The 17878-nt window shown below is 34.6% G+C and overlaps 1 protein-coding gene across 2 annotated transcripts; it reads right to left on the bottom strand.

The window, feature by feature from the left end:
* Window positions 1-4000: 4000 nt before the first annotated feature.
* On the bottom strand, window positions 4001-6865 carry LOC112273504 (uncharacterized). Of its 2 annotated transcripts, none has more exons than XM_024502397.3 (6): window positions 6603-6865; window positions 5993-6060; window positions 5516-5632; window positions 5200-5362; window positions 4957-5103; window positions 4001-4632 (listed from the first exon to the last, which is right to left on the bottom strand). In XM_024502397.3, exons 1-6 carry the CDS (start codon window positions 6672-6674, stop codon window positions 4606-4608), a joined length of 594 nt encoding a protein of 197 aa, XP_024358165.1. In that variant the 5' UTR covers window positions 6675-6865; the 3' UTR covers window positions 4001-4605. The 2 variants fall into 2 exon arrangements, with proteins under 2 accessions (XP_024358165.1, XP_024358166.1); XM_024502398.3 differs by having other exon boundaries at window positions 5993-6074; window positions 6603-6863.
* Window positions 6866-17878: the final 11013 nt, after the last annotated feature.

The following is a 17878-nucleotide window of genomic DNA, read 5'->3' as shown; positions in this document are numbered from 1 at the left end:
CTGCAATGAGATGCCCTTCTTGCAGACATTGGGTATATCGACTCAGAGTGTTAACAGCAAAACAAACATCTGGCCGTGAAATTACTGAAGCATAGAGAAGCTCGCCAATTAAAGATTGATATTTTGTTTTATCAACTAGAGGTTGATCCATTTCTATCTGAAGATGCATCGTGGGGCTCATGGGAGTCTTAGCAAGGTTGCAATCTGTCATTTCAAAGCGATGGAGTAATTTCTTGACATAGTTTTCTTGATGAAGCCATATTCCAGAAGAATTTCGTATGATTTCTGCCTCTAGATGTCTAGTAGCTCCTCCAAGCTTAGTCATCTCGAAAGTTTGTAAAAGTTGAAATGTTAGCTTTTGTAATTCTTTAGTATTGTCCCCTGTGATGATAAGGTCATCTACGTAAAGCAACACCATTGTATATAGGCCGTCAATTATGGAGAAATATGAGTTATAATCTGCTATGCTTTTGTTTAATCCTTCGAGTACCAAGCAAGTAGTGCTTGTTTCAGTCTATACAATGCACGAATTAGTTTACAAACTTTTCCTTGTTGAGTTTGAAATCCAGGAGGTATTTGCATATTAACTTCTTCATCCAGAACTCCATTTAGGAACACAGTTTTCACATCTAGTTGTTGTAAGCTCCAATTCTTTTGTGCTGCGAGTGCAAAAATCAATCTTACAGTGTTCCATCTGACAACTGGGGCATAAGTGTCAAAGTAATCTACTCCTTGAGTTTGTTCAAATCGTCTCGCCACTAGTCTTGCTTTTAGTTTGTTTGGCTTGCCATTGTTTTTAGGTTTGACTTAAAATATCCATTTTGATGTGATAGCATTCTTCCCCTTTGATAAATCAACAATGGTCCAAGTTTCATTTTTTGTGATCGAATCCATTTCATCTTGTATAGCTAATTTCTAGTCTTTGTTTTCAATAGCTTATTTGAAATCCTGAGGTTTGAAGGGTTTTGCTAAAAACACAAAATGATTTTTTAATTTGGTGCTTGGGTGTCGTTCTTGCAAAGGATACCTTCGCTGTCTGGTCACAGATGTATTCGGCTATGAATCAACAATATCCAGTTCTGGTTCTGTTATGACAGCATTTGACTCTGAATTTCTTCCTTCACTGGTAGTATATTCCGTTTCTATTACTGATGACATATCATAATTTCTGGGTTAATGATAACTCTGATCAGTGCTAGCATCTTCTCTTGTGGGCAGTAGCGTTACTTGTTCCTCTTTGGTTTTTCACTCAATGACATGATAATAACCAATTCAATTTTCGTCACATGTCACATCTCTTGACAGTATAATCTTGCGAGAGATCGGATCATACAATCGATAAGCCTTGGTGTGCTCATCTAGGCACAGAAGTAAACATCTTTTTGTTCGACTATCTAGTTTTCCTCTATTAAATTTTGGTATGTGAACAAATACGAGACAACCGAAGATTTTCAAGCAACTGAGATCTGGTTTAGTTAGATAGTGTCGTTCATATAAGGTGACTCCTAAATTAGCCACCGTGGGGCTTCGATTGACCAAAACATTTGCTGCGCGGACTGCTTCACTCTACAGATATCCAGGAATTTTACATGCAGCTAGCATACAGCAAGCCCGTTCAAAATCGTTCAATTCTTCCTTTCTGCGACACCATTCTACGCTAGAGTGTACGGTTGAGTATATTGTCTCTTTATAACATGGTCTTCACAATTTTTTTTGAATGCAATGGACACAAATTTACCGCCACCATCTGTTTGTAGTCCACTAATTTGTTGCCCAGTTTTGTTTTCAACAAGTCGTTTTTATCGAGTGAATGCATGAAAGGTTTTTGATTTTTCTTGAAGAAAGAATACCCAAAGAAAGAATATCAAAGAAAGTCTTGAAAAATCATCAGTGAATATAATACAATAACGCACGCCATTTAACGATGGAGTTTTCATAGATCCAACAAAGGTTAGCGTGTAGAAGCTGTAGAATCCTCACTACTCTTGTAGTCGAATGTTTAGAAAATCTTTCATGGGTCTGTTTTCCAGCTAAGCAGTTTTTGCAGATATCTCTCATGAAATTTATGCTGGGTAGACCATCGACTTTATCTTTCAGGGATAAGTTACAAAGACTATTGTAGTTGAGATGTCCCATTCTCCGATGCCATAATTTGGCCAGTTTAGTGTCATCATTAACTATCGTCTCCGTAGGGTGCTTCATGGTATGGTCTTGTATTGTGAACACAATATTGATTTTATATAGTTCGTTTCCGCGATCTCGTATCCTTGCAATTGTTAATCTTTTATTCTTCTTCAAGATCCAGCACTGTTGATTAGCGAACGCAATCAATTTTTTTGATTCCGCTAGACAGCCTATCGAGATTAAATTCTTCTTGAAACTTGATACATAAAGAACTTTGTGTAATTTTATTTCGCCATCATTGATACAAAGTTTTGCGCTTTCAAGCCCTTCTATTGAGTGTTTCTCTCCTCTGGCGGTAGTTACAATGCCTAGTTCTTCTAGGGTATATGATTCTAAGAGGCTTTTGTTACTTGTTACATGCCGAGTTGCTCTAGAATCTAAATACCATGCTTGACTGCCTTCGATCTTGCTTGAAATTTCTGTGAGCGCTATCTGGACATCTTCAACTACATTTGACAATTTTTGATCTTCATTCATGAGCAAATTGATATTAATCTCCTATTTATGAGCCGTGTTTTTATTGCGACAAAGTCGAGCTGGGTCATCGGGAGACCCACAGACATAGCATCTGAAGTTCTTGCGTTGATTGGTGTGGAATGGTTCCCTTTGATATCCTCGACTGTTTCCTCTGAATTGTGCTCCTGTCGAATAGTTGTTGCTGATTTGAATATTGTGGTTTCTATACATATCATAATCGGAGTTTTGGTACCTTGAGTGAGTGTGATTTTCCTGAAAATGTGTGTGAAGTGTGTCTTCTTCTCCTAAGCGATTCTTGCGCAACTCAAGACAATGAGACTCACTAAGTAGTTTCGAACTAATCATTGCAAAGGTAGGTAGTTTGTCCACCACAATCAAACTCTGGATTATCCCTTCATAACTCAAAGGGAATCCATTCAGAGTGAGCTGCACTAGCGTTTCATCGACTATGTTGTGACCCGTAGCAACCAAGTTGCTTTTCAGGTCTCTGGATGTTTGCAAGTACTCTTCAATTGACCCTCCTTTGACCATGCGCATGTTGTGTAGTTTAGTTGATAGTAGCAATATTTGTGAAGAATTTCCTGCTTCAAAAATATTCTTCAGTGCCTGCCAAGTGTCTGCCGGATCTTTTGACTCAGACACTGTTTCAATGAATTCATCCTTTACCGCCATCACTATCAAAGCTTGAGATTAAAGCTTATGTATTTTAAACTGCTCTGCGGTGAAAGTGGATGATCCTACTGACGTTGGAAACGATATTGGAACTACTTTCCTCTCCACTAAATCCCACATGTTTTCCCTTTTCAACAAAGCCCTCATCTTGAGTTTCCATACGTTATAGTTTACGGCTTCCTCTAGCTTATTACTCTTACTAATCGTAACCATCGATTGTTCACTCGACATGCTGTCTAGATCATACTAGGATAATGAAACAAGAACTATCGATCTCGTAAGGGAGCAATGCTTCACCTGAGAGATACGATGATATCTAATGGCAGAAGAAAGGCTGCACTAGGAGCAATGCTCACTAGTGGGTACTAGACCTGCTCTGATACCATGTTACGATTACTCAAGAGATATGCATTTTATTAAGTTTTTGTCTCTTAAAGTACATTTCAGTAACTAAGAGGAGTTAGTAAATGTGTCGTTGGCTTATCTCAAAAGGCCAAACGGCACTGGTAGTGTTTCCGCATTCTACAATAGTTTGTCGGTTATTATCCTAGAGTAGCTGAGCAACAAGGAGTTCCAGTGTGTATTGATCCACAATATGATCATTTCAAAACATCAAAAAATGACAAAAGAAATTTAATTGGTATAATTCCTTCTGTAAAGCTGGAAGTGCTACAAGATTGTGGTTGAATTCAATTAATGTAAAGAATGTTGTAATTCCCTCATAAAAAGCTGTTTCCTACGCATGCAAAGCATCGAGGTTCTTCAGAAAATACTCTATCATCCATGAAAGAGTGAAGCAGACGAATAAGAGTGCTAAAATATCGAAGCGGTGATCATTACGCCTGATGTTTTGTCCACTTATATAACTAAAACCATTTCAAGGATAACTTCAGTAATAAAGCAACTTCAGCTCCGGCGCAGACCAGACAGATGACTACCTCATTTATGGGTACTGCAATTCTGTTCTGGCTTCCATGATTCAGAATTGGGGAGGAAGAACCAAGGCAAGGAACAGTTACAACCCAATTGTGGACTGCTCATGCTTGATAATACTTGAGCAAGCTCAGCATTCGAAGATTTATGTTCAGCATCTGATCCTATTACGGTTCATTGATTACAGCCTTGAGCGTCTTGAGACACTGGGCAGCGCTAGCTTGCTTCAACCAGACAGTGCAACATGATAAGCTCCACAGCGTGAACGCAGCGTGGCCATGGTGGCTGAAGTCCTCGCCCAGAGATTTTTCTCACGCAAGAGCTAGTAAGGGTTTGGAGTCACCCTGTGAATTCCTCCAACAAGCCCTGGATATTCAAGGAGCGCACATTGTGACCGTCAGTGGGGGGTGTAGAAAGTTTGAGGTATTCGAAGGCAGACTTCAATAAGGAGAAAACATAAGGGCAGACTGATCACTTTACCTCGCTAGTGAAAAATTTCTGAGCTAAACACGACCAAAGTAGTGACTGGAATTTCGAGTACCTCGTCTGACAGGTCATCATGCCTTTAGCGCATGAACACAAATGTAATAATACCTAGGAGGTTGCTTACACATGTTCACGTGTCAAACAAATAAGCCCGACCGCTGTCCAGGACAAACTTGAGCATGAAGCATAGGTTACAAAAGGTACCTGTGAAATAAGAGTCTCGGCTTCACTTCGTTTTACAAAATGGATAGAATTCCGCACCAAGGACGTCGATTGGTCGCCCAACAGTACCTCGCCTATGTTGTTCAATACTCTTACTTGGATGTAGGGGTCCTTCGGTGGTGTGATGTCCTAAACAGAGGTGATCATTGCAAAGTCATTCAAGTGTGACCTGAAAATATTTACACGAAACGAGCAGAAGCTAAAGCTACAGATGCGTGAACTTACCACAGCGAGATCAATGTCCAATTTTGTCATGTAAGAACTCAAGGCTTCAGAGTAGCTTTTGACGAACTCCTTCTCCGATGGATGTAGGAGCTCTTTAACATCTTCCGGAAGCACAGCGCCCAGCTGCCATCTCAGGCGCTGTAACCTATTCGCACGATGATACCTGGCCCGATAAAGGAAGAACAGTGTCATTCAACAGAACCCAGTATCCTCAGCTTCTAATTATGAGAGAATATACACTCCTTTCACTTCTCCCCTCCTTTATCCACAGATGCTTCCCACTGCAAACCTAGATCGAGTTACAAGCAATTCGTACATGTAAGCTAACAGGCATCGCTTGTTCCGAAGTATACTTTGATGATGAATCAGAGCCCCATTGTAGTTCTCATCTGCCGAAGATATTTGCCCATCCTCATTTTCTCCCTGCATTTTCCTGTAGCAATATTCCAAATTCAGAAAGTCTGGACTTCCTCTTGTGCAAAGAATAACTACATTAATCAGATCATGACCAATAAAACAACGCTGACACCAGTTTCTCACACCAAGTCTTAGCACAATCCACTCAGATGGGACATGTCTGCCTTAGAAATCCCAGAATTCTTGATGACATCATCATCAACAGTGCAAAGGGATCGGAAGATATCATCCACCCAACTCCCATCCAATGACAGCCCCAACCCACACGAGTATAACCTTCATGAAAGCTCTAGGTCTTGGATTCACTGCACGTAAACAAAATCCTGTGTGTGCCTTGAACGCATGAGAATCATTCGGGATGAGGCAAAGTACTCACTCCATGATTGTCGTCACTTGCTGAAAGTGTTCTTGAATCTCCGAGATGACTTTGTCGAACAAATCATACTGTCATCACAATCCTAAACGCGCCAGTTAGACTCCGACTTCATACGGCCGGTATTCCGCTATCCGGGACAGATAAGAATCAGCAGCAGTTTTCCACCCGATGGAAACCAATTCACAACGTCCAGGACGCCACGAATTGAGCCGAGACACAACTAAGCCCTGAACCCTAAACCTCGAGCACACAGCAGCACGAACATCAAGGACGCTACGGATGTCATCTCCATACTAAACCAATAAAACCGAAGAGTTCTCGAGAATTCCTTCATCTCGAATGTCAAGATGACGTGCTCAACTTCACACTGGCCGTCCTGAGACATCATGGGGCCATAACACCGCCACGCCTTCCAGCGCTGCATTCCGCAAAATGCGTTACCCCGAGAGCATCTCACAGAGCATAAAGCACAGCCACAATTATGAAATCCTCGAAACCCCACGCATGAAAAAGGATTCTCACCGACTCATGAAACCCCACCGCAAAGGCATGGCAACAGAGAAACACGATCGAGAGAGATGAGAATGGCAACAAAGAGTGGCAATCGTACGTTGAAGCGGCGAAGGTGGTGGTCGTCGGTGGTGAGCTCCCGCACCAGCAGCGCCGCCGATCTTCCAAACATGGTGAGGATGAGGATGCCCAATGCCAGGCAATGCAATGCAATCCCACAATGGCACCGCAACGATGCCCCAAAAACACACACAAACACAGAAGGAAGGAATGAGGGACGGAATGAATGGTGCCCTCAGTGCTCCGGACTCCTCACTCGTCCTCCTCACTGCCGCTGCTGCTCCTCGCCATTCCTCACTCTGCTGCTGCTCTGCTCCCTTCCCTTCCCTTTCCCTCCACCTGATGGTTACGTCATCATCCCTCTCAGACGTGTCTCGCCACGCTGGCACTTCCACGTGGGTCTCCTCCACGGCTGAGGTGGCACCCCCCGTTTTCTGGCTTCGGGACTGACTGCGTTGCGAGTGAGCTGACTGCCTGAGTATCGAATGATCTGCGAGTGATTGTGGTGCCAGAATGGGATTGACTGACGGCGCCAGGATATGAAGTGGGAGTGAGGAAGAAAGGAATGAAGGAATGAGGGAATTGGAGGAGGAGGAGGAGCGATGACAGGAGGGAAGGAAGGAGAGACGATGATTGTAGGAGTGTCGGATTGGATTGGGAGCAGCTGCTGTTTCACTCAATGCTTTCTGTGCTGCTTTCTTGGATTTCCAGCAGAACTGATTGGCGTCGTGGCCAGGCTCTGCCGAGCGTGACTACGGTGGAGTGAGTATCAGCTGAAGGCACTGTGTTGTTCTATTCTCCTCGAGGAGGAGGGTAGGGGAGTGTGTGTGTGTGTGTGTTTGTGTGTTGCTGCGGGATGTCGATGATGCCCCCTCTGCAGTTGCAACATTGATGGAGGGGTTCATGGCTGTGTCTCGAGCGCAGGTGCATGTGGTGGCGATGACGTTTGGGGTGAAGGTGCAAATCATGGTGATGTGTGAGTATGGTTGCAACTGACGCGGATGCGTTTCGCTTTGCTACTCTGGCTTATGGATCCCTTCACCAGAGTCTGCCTGGGTTCATTAGCCGGGCCACCGTCATGTTCTTGCGCCGACGGTCGCTTGCCATAGGTTGGAGCCTTGGAGTCTAATTTTGGGAACCGTGAACAACTAGCTTGCGTGCTTGCTCCGGTCCTCATCCTTACGAAGCTGTGCATTTTTTATTTTGTATAGAATGAGAGATTTCTAAGGTTCTATCCCTGGAACGAGGACTTTGTCATCTTTGTCTAGATAGCTCTTCTTTGTCACATGGAATCAAATATTTTGATCCTCCTTTTGGCTGTTGGAACTATTGCAGTGTCCCACGCCACTTAAGCCCTAGTCTTTTTGTTTGGGTGGCCAACCCATAAGAAGTTCTTAATGAGTGCCTTTATCGTCATCAATATTCTCTATTGGATGGGGTTGTACAAGGTGAGAGATCATATGCTACCCAATATGACCTAGTTAGATGTGAGCATTATTGTTGGGAGGAATAGTTTTTTGTTTGACCATGTTGCAAGGGTTTTACAAATCAGGTGTATCACAACTTTATCTTTGTTATGTTGGGCTATGTCATCTCCAAATACAAAGTCCAAGTATTTTGTATGTGTACTCCAAAGAAGCCATATTAGGCCCTTCTCTTCTTTCCAATTCCATAGCCGCAAGTTGTTGCTAATTCATAGTATCCTTGTCTTGTTCTAGTTGACTAGTGAGCCCAAGATTGTGCAAAATAATTTGAGTACCTCAAAATCAAATGTGTGTTGCATATTCTTAGAGGTCTTTTTAAGATAAAGGGGTATATTGTCTACAAAACATTAGTCGTAGATTATATTACCCTTGAGGAAGTAAAGACCTTCAATTATATAAGTGACATCATTTATCATATATATTAATATGTTCTAGATCAAGAGATATAGGTACACTCAATACACTCTTATATGACTAAAAAAGACTAAAAAAAATACTCAAAGATGATATAGTATTAAACTAGAAAGTCTTGAAATAAGACTAAAGACTACAAAGGCGTTGATAAGACTAAAGAAGGCTTCACTCTTGCCTCTATATATACTCTTAACTGAAAGCTACATAGTGATGTCCTATAGGACCTTCAAAATGTGTTGACTTTGCAAGACACATATTTTAACTTGCAAGGCAAGTTTTTGATATGTATGCCACATAGTTAGCTTGTTCTATAAGCTACCAATACGTGGTTAATTTGTTGACCAAGTTTCTAACCTATCAATCAATTACAAACATATGTAAAGCCAAAGCAGCATCTATAAAGCTTTTAGGAAGCTTCATTAAAAAATATTATAAAATAGACCTACTTTTACTTACTTCTATTTAATCATATAGATTATTATTAAAATAAATATATATATTTATAACAATAATAATCTCTTCTTTAGTTGTAGTTAAGTTGTACTACTTATGTTCATCATTTGTCAAAGGTGCTATTAATTAGATAATATAGATTGTGATTGAATATTGATTTGTATCTTTTTTATATAAATTTAGAACATTGGATTGAAATAAAGGTAGGAGTAGTATTGTTAAGCTTATATTGCAAGTAATTATCAAAGTATTTTTTTGCAGTAGTAGAAGTAATGTTTCTTCTTCACCTACATAGTGATTGTCTTTTGGTACAATGCAATAGTGTCATTAATTGTCTATGTCATTTAGGACTATGTCTATTTTATATCTAAATTCTTATTCCATGAATTGTGTGCTTCTTGGGCCGCATGAATTTAATCTAGTTTCCAATCATTGATTATTGTGGTACATTTGATTTGTTGGCCTATTGCAATATACTTATTTGGAGTTGACTAAGACCTTGCCATCTCATTGATGAAGGTCTTTATTGCTTCCAGGGTAGGTAATCGAGTATGTGGATTCAATAGTGGCTTATTCCATTTGTCATTAGGATGATGCATTGGATTGTCAAGGTTAGATGGTAGGACTATTTTTTTTAGGTTTAGACTTTTAATTAGCACTATAATAAGAGATCTAATATGTAGGACTTCTTATTTTTATATTAGACTATTGGGGTCGAAAGGTAGAGCAATTATCTCTAAGTTTGGATTCTCAAGTACAATTGATAGTTAATAAGGTACTAACAAGTCTCTATCTTGTTCATTAATGGCCCAAAGTATTTCCTATAGTGCCATATTATTAGAAAGATAATCAATCAACAAAAGTATTTACCAATCAAATCAATATTTTATTCTAAAGATGCTATTCATTATCTATATTTTCAAATATAGTGATTCTTGTTTGTCTAATATTTCTCTATTTTTGGTGTATTTGTATAACTCCTATTATACTTTCATACCAATTTGTTTGTTTTTTTTCATGCTCTGTATTATATAGTTCTTGTATAGAGGAAGATGAAATAGTGATTATGGTTGTACTTTGCTTTCCAAATATTCTATAGTAATAAAGATTGGAAAATCAATCATGGCAAGTCTTTTCAAATTTGTATATTGTTAGTGAAGTTCTTTGATTCTTTTTTTCTTATTGATTGGAGTGTACCATTGTCATGTTGTAACATGACTATATGGTGAAAGAAGATAATATGGATCTTATTATAGAAGAGCCAAGTTAAAACATAAAGTAGAAAAATATGGATAAAAGATAGGAAGGTAGTAAAACTTTTAGAAGTAATGCTGCTTTTTTAAAGAAGTGACTTCTACTTACTTTGTTGGACCATAAATAAGGCAAAATAAAGTAGATTAGGAAAATAAAGAATACAAGCATTTATAAGAGGAAGTTAGTAGTTTATTTTAACAAAAATTAACTCTAAAAGACAAAATTTGGTATCCAAAGAGGGTCGATTATCAACCTGGGTCGAAATCAGATCCTAAGGCATAAAAATAAGTACTTATAGCAACTCAAGGGTTCTTTTGTAGATTGAAGAGTGGACTTTGATAGCAGACTAGATAGGGTTTGTATAAGCATTTTTTATGTGTGATTTGGATTCGCAATGACTTTATAAGAGCTTTATAAACTCAAGTTTATTTTTGGATGACTTGGATTTTATGAAATAAAATGGGATTGATGTTTTGGACAATTTCAAGAGTTTTGTAATAGATCTATAAGTAAAATTTTGTGGATTAATGGTTATAGTTGTGCTTAATATTTTTTATAAAATTTAGCTTGATTTAACAATTGAATTAAAGATTATTGAGGATTATTGAGGTTGAAGTGGGTCAAGGTCTCAAAAAGTAGAATTTTAGGTCTAGTAAGACTTTTAAGGTTTCTTGCAATCTATTAGTTGAATTAGAGTGAAATTTATAGATGAAGATAGTAGACTTATATTTCTATATATGTGAAAATTTTGAGATCAATCGAATAATGAAAAGGAGAGATATTGGCTCTAAAAGATTGGTATCAAGGTTGGAAAAGGATGCCGACCAATACCCGAGCACATTTTTGAGGTTATTGTCTATTTAGTAATTTCGATCCTTTTCAAATTTTTTGTGCTTGTTGTAAACTTAATTATTAAGAAGTGTGCAAATTTTGAGTTGAGATCAACGGTTCATTTATTAGATATTGAAGTTTAAATCTGTTGTAGAAATTACTAGTGTTTGCTTAGGATTTGAATTAGGATTTAGGATTTGGTTAGGATTTGGTTTAGGATTTAGGATTTGATTAGGATTTGATTTAGAATTTAGATTTAGTTAGGATTTTATTTAAGATTTAAGATTTTATTAGGATTTGATTTAGGATTTAGGATTTGATTAGAGTTTAATTTAGAGTTTAGAATTTTATTAGGGTTTGATTTAGGATTAGGATTTGATTAGGATTTGATTTAGAATTTAAGATTTGATTAGGATTTGATTTAGGATTTGATTTAGGATTTGATTTAGGATTTAGAATTTTGTTAGGATTTTATTAGGATTTGGTTAAGGTTTGATTTAGGATTAGAATTTGGTTAGGATTTTATTAGGATTTGATTTAGAGTTTAGGATTTGATTAAGATTTAATTTAAGATTTAGGATTTTATTAGGATTTATTTAAGATTTAATATTTAATTATTTTTTGGCCTAAAATTTGAATGAAGTCCAATAGGATTTTAACTAAGATTAAACTAAGATTGAATAAAGATATATTTGAGATATATTTGTGATCATTCAAATTTTTTTTTTGAGATTTCTTATTGTTTCTTTATAATTCCTTTGATTTTCTTTGAATTTGATTAAAGCTTTTTTAGCATTGTTATGGTCTAATTAAAGTTTAGTTAGTATTTTATTAGAGTTAGGATTTTATTGTTGCAATTTTTTTCTACCTTCCATAGCCATGTGCCCGGAGCATTTTCAAACAAGTCTTTACATATTACGACATTCTATAATATATTTCATTAGTTTTGTGCTTATACATATCTGCTTCATGATTATAACATATTATATCTAGTCTAGATAGTAAAGATGTGAGGGGCAATTATAGAATATGTGTACTATTATTTTTATGATTCTATTGTTGTAGATTGAACAATATCTATTATGGCCAACAATCATATCCCATTTGCTTGTAGAGAAGGCCCTTGCAAAGATGAGCCATCTAAAGAGGGCGGCTTTAATTAAAATTGAAGAATGCTAAAGCTCAGTATAAAATTATTTAGTTTGCTTTATAATGAAGTGATATCTCTTGAGTTATTTTTTTCTTTTATTATTTATTATTACCTTATAGAGGCCGATTTTATAGCTAAGTTTGGTTTCATATCTATAGATTGTTACTTTTCATAATCTGCTTTAATTTTTTTATATCTATTTGTTGTGATCTATTTTGAGAGAATCAATTAGTCAATTATCAATTAATTAGATAGTGTAGTCATTACATATGAGATTAGTTGGATTGAAGTCTTTGAAGTTTCTTGATTCTTCTATTTTGTAAGTTACTTAGACTCTTCTATAATTCCTTGTTTCATTGTCAAGAGGACTTGATTATATTAGCATTAGTTCTTCTGAAGGATAGACAATGTATTAGCAACCAATAATTTTTCCAACATCCATGCCTTAAAAATATTAAATCTCTATTATTTCTCATATTACATTGAATAACCACCAATCTCTTGGATTAAATAATATACATTATTGTAGATGCCAAGATATGTTGAAAATGAATTCATATCTTTGAAAGGCTATTTATTAGAAAGAAGTAAATTACTTGAAGATGGATTCATCTTATAAATTATTTTGAGTCTTATTTCAAAGATCTTTAATCACTATTAGTCCTCTATTAGTCCAAGTATAGAAATGGTGTTATTTATCTATTTTATATATATATATATATATATATATTATTAATATGGATTATCTCCAAAGTTTATCTATGTTCTTAAGTAGTGAGACTTATAGACTATCTTTAATTGATATCCATGCTTTTAATGTGCTTTGCCATAGAGATGAACCTTTAGAGATTATCTTGATATTTATTAGAATTTATATTTAGAATTTTATATTATTAGACTCTATTAATATATTATGTATTGGATAGTCAATGTCACATTAGTACTTTTTATGATTTAGTACTTGGAGTGATTCCACGGTTGATCAATTTTGCCAATAATACATTGACTTATAATTTTAGATCCATGACTTTGATTCCTCCATATTCATATTGTCATATATTTGTAATCTACTTCACTTTTGTGCATATCACACCAAAAGTAATATCACTCGAAAGAAAAAATTTAGAAATGACTCAAATTATTTTAATTAACTTGTTAGATAGAAAAGATCTTGATATGAGGTATCATATTGATCCTATGATTATTTGGTTGAATACTAGTTTTTAACTTATCATAGATAGCTTGTGGATGCTCCATTTTGTCAAATATTTGGTGATTTGACTCAAAATCCTGTTGTCTCTTGTTATTTGTGGAATTTTGTAGCCAATAGAAAAGCTTAGATAGCAAATGTCTTTCTTTAGTTTTTCTAGATGAACCCTTTATTTGTGCCCTATGTCCATGTTCTATCTTGTAATGAGATATATATAACAAATATTTTGTTCTAATTTACCTTTGTTCCTAATATCATACTATGAGTATCTAAAATGTTCATTGTTCTTGAGAAGTTGGTTAATTCTTCAATTAGGAATAAAATCATATTGTCTCCAAATATTTGGTTATTGATTCTTTGTCCATTTGGTAGTTTTAGACTTTTTTTTCTATATCTTATATTATCTAATATATATTCTATAGCATCGGCTACTAATAAAAATAGATATGGTACCAAAGAACATACTTGTCTTATTAAATATTATAAATTAAAAATTTATCCTTGTTCTTCATAAATAGAAATTGTTATCAAAGCTTTTGTATGTAAAGATATTATAATCTTGATCCATTATGCTAAAAATCCAAGTCATGAAGGATATGTTGTAAAAATATTTAACTCATCATATCATAAGTTTTTTCAAAATCCAAAGGTATAAAGACTTAATCTTGTTGGCTTTCTTCTATCCATACCATTGATTTTGTTGCTAAAAAAATATTCTCTAGTATATTGTGTCTCATTATAAAATTAATTTGTGAAGGTCAAATCTATTTGTGTAAGTGGATTAATATTCTATTGGCTATCACTTTTACAATGATTTTAAAAATAAAGCCTAACAATAAAATTAGTTTATAATTGGTGATAAGTAATAAGTCACCCATTTTTAGAATAATTATGATCTTGCTTGTATTTAAATGGTGGACCAGCTTGTGTATAATAAAGACCTCTTATATTCATAATGTGATATCTTCCTTCAATTCTTTTCAACATGCTTGAAAGAATTGTGATAGGATTTGATGTATGCATAGGACTTTATCTTTAGATATTTAATTGACAGCTTCTCTTATTTCCAACAAAATGACTAGTTTTCTTAATTCCATATTTTGTGTAGTTGTTAGTAAGAGATATATATTTGAGAGGCATTCTTCTTTGGTGTAGGTATTATCTTCTACAACATAATCTTTGCTATAGAATTATATATAAAATTTTTGAGCAAATGTAGCTATATTTGATTGTCTTTGTATAATGTAGATATTATTATTGAACTTTTTAATCTTAGAAGATTTAGTATTTATTTTGGAATTGAAGAAGTCAAAAATTTTACTTGTGTATCTATTCTCAATTCTTGTTTATTTTGTAATTACTAATTGAATTGCTTATTAAGTTTATGATATCATATTATTTGTAATTATATTTGAGTTGCATTCAATATATCCTTAGTTTTTTGATTGTTCCAATCTTCTTAAAGTATGAGTTCAACCTCTGTCATGTCTTTGATTTGGTTGTTATAAATTTTAGATCACTCTTTTTTCTTTTGTCTTTTAATTTCTAAGTTCTTAAGTTAGACTATTTATAAAGGCTCAATAATTCTAATATTCTAACTTTGATTGTAGTGGGTAGTGATTACTTCATTCTATACTTTGATGAATATTTTTCTTTCTTCCTTTATTGTAAGTTGGTGTTTATCAAATACTAAAATCTCAAGTAGCCTTCTACATCTTCTATTAATTTTTAGAAAAATTCCTTCATGATATGAAATCTGAAAATGTGTGGACTAAAAACATGTCATTCCTTCTTTCTCAATTAATTCTTCAAATATGTAAGTTCTATCAATTCTTATGCAAAACTTTTTTGATGTTGGACTTTGATTATTCCATGTAAATTATTTCTTGATAGCATAGCAAAATTTTCTTAAGTTGTATGCATCTTAGACTCTAAATTGAATGATCAAATTCAATCAAAGTTCAATATCTCAAGATCCAAGGCTTATTATATGTAATCCTCCTTGTTTATCTTTTAATAATTCTATACAATTAAAATATCTTGCTAAAATCCATTTGGTATCTGGGAGGTTGAATCTTATAATTTTTATTTAAATTTTTATTTTTTAGTCCATATTATTATACATATATATATATATTAATTATACATATCTTGCCTTGTTGTGATAATTGAAATATGATGAATTGTATTCTATCTTTGATAATGATGTCATATTCACAAAGATTAGTAGAAATATTTAGAGATGTTTAATTATATATTCCTCCTAAGTAGCTATCTTCTAATATTAAAAATGTTGCTTCATTTCAAATGGTACCTCCCTTGAGTATATCCAAATTATTGTGGTTGTATTCCTCTAAGGTGAATTTGTGTTCTTATAAAATAATTATCTTTAGTTATAATATGCAGTAGTAAAAGAAGTCCTTCATTTTTTTTTATCTTTTTTAGATTCTATCTAGGCTCCTACCTAGGCACTAAATATTATATGATGTGATGGTGATGTATTCTACTATCATACTTATCTGATTTTTTGTGGTTGGTCAATTTTAAGGAATTATATTGATTAAAACCATTTAATTTTATAGATATAGTATTTGTGTCTATAGGAGATGGTGCTTCAAGATAAGCTAGCTAATTGATTAAATTGATCTCTACAATCTTCTTTAGCCATATTGACTCTCTCTTAAGAGTAGCATACATCAATTCTAATTTCTATCTTGTTTGATGTCAATTATCTTTGTATTCAATGGAATAAAGATAATCACTCACTCATTGGCCATGTTCTTTCAATATACCATTGATGAATCTATAGTACATTTGACTACCTTTACAATAGATTTTGGCAATTATATTTATAGATTATCTCTTTTTGGAGGGTGTGCATAATACAATTGATAAGATGTGTCTATTTTTGTGATATAACATAAATATTGAATAAATATATATATATATATATATATATATATATTATAGAAGATTTTATTTTAAAATATTATAGCAAATTATCTTTAAAATATAGATAATAATAAAAAAAGATAGTAAAATTAAAAAGTATTAATGTCGTCTTTTTATAAAATATGCTTCTACTTATTTTATAGGGCCAAAAATAAGACAAAAAAAAATATATTAGGAAATTAAATAATATAAGCATATGTAGGAAAGAAATGAGAGTAGATTTAAGCAAAATCTACCTGACGAATCGACAAATTAACACCAGAAAGGACCAAAGAAAGTTGAAAAAATAGAAATAACTCAATATGTATATTAAGAAAGAAACTGGAATGGCTATTGCCAAAAGCCAAGAAAACTAGAGACCCTTGAAACTAGACTAGAAGCAAGAAAGGAGTTGACAAAAGTGAAGAAGGCTTCACTCTTGTCTCTATATATACTATCTAATTAAAGACTACGTGGTGATGTTCTATAGGACCTCCAATATGTGTTGACTTTGTAGAACACATGCCTTGACTTACAAGACAAGTTTTTATACATGTAGGCCACATAATTAGCTTGATCTTCAAGCTAATAACATGTTTGATACATGGCCAACTTGTTGACCATGTTTCTAATCCAAAAAGTCAATTGAAGACACCTATAAAGTCAAAGCAGTGTTTATAAAGCTTCTAAGAAGCTTTCATAGCAAATATTATAAAATTAATTTATCTTTATCTATTTTTATTTACTTCTACCTATTTATACATGTAATTACTAGTTTACATGTGTATGTCTGTGACATTATCCCCCCTTCTAGGAATGAGTTACATGAGGAGCAGTCATCATATGTTGAAAAAATCTATGATGCGACGAATTATATTTGCCACATACTCTGATCTTTGTTCTCTTCGAAGACGATTGATAGGGCCTCTCAACCATCAATAGTATCCCATATTAGGGCGGGAAGACCATCCAGTTATTTGATTGTTGTTCACGCCTTTATAACTTCTTTTGAATAAAACATTTGGAACACTGTCAGGAGTTGTTCCTACCTCTAGTAAAATCACCAAACATCAAGAGTTCCTTTCTAGGTCGTGATACCAAATGTGTTATATCTTGCCATCTATTCAAGGAAGAATATGTCGTTCTTGAAGATCTTCATTTCAATTGCATCATCTTAAAGGTTGTGACAATCATAATGTCTCATCCAACAGGTGAGCAAACAAAGGTTCTTGAGTCAAATCCACTTGTTGTTGGTTCTCTATTTCTTCATTGTCACAAGTACAAAGAAGCTACAAACAAGAATTGAAAGTGGAATGTTATCTTGCCTAGATCTTGTTTTTTTTATAAGAAAGGTTTTCATCTTGATTTTGATAGATGTCGTTGATGAAAAGCCTCCATCACCTTTGCTGCATTTGTAAGATTCTTTACTGGCTCTCATATGCATTCACTAATATTATATCTGTGCCAATAGACAAGATATTCTAATTTATTATGGTGCCGCCTTGAATCTGAGACTTCTTCCACTTTGAACTCTTCATTATTGTCCACTTCTATACCAGGAGGTGGAGCTTGTCTTCTTCTTGGTATGT

Source organism: Physcomitrium patens, chromosome 20 (assembly GCF_059467195.1).
Source record: "Physcomitrium patens ecotype Gransden chromosome 20, ASM5946719v1, whole genome shotgun sequence".
Taxonomy (NCBI): Eukaryota; Viridiplantae; Streptophyta; class Bryopsida; order Funariales; family Funariaceae; genus Physcomitrium; species Physcomitrium patens.
This window is presented reverse-complemented; position numbering and strand designations above follow the sequence as displayed.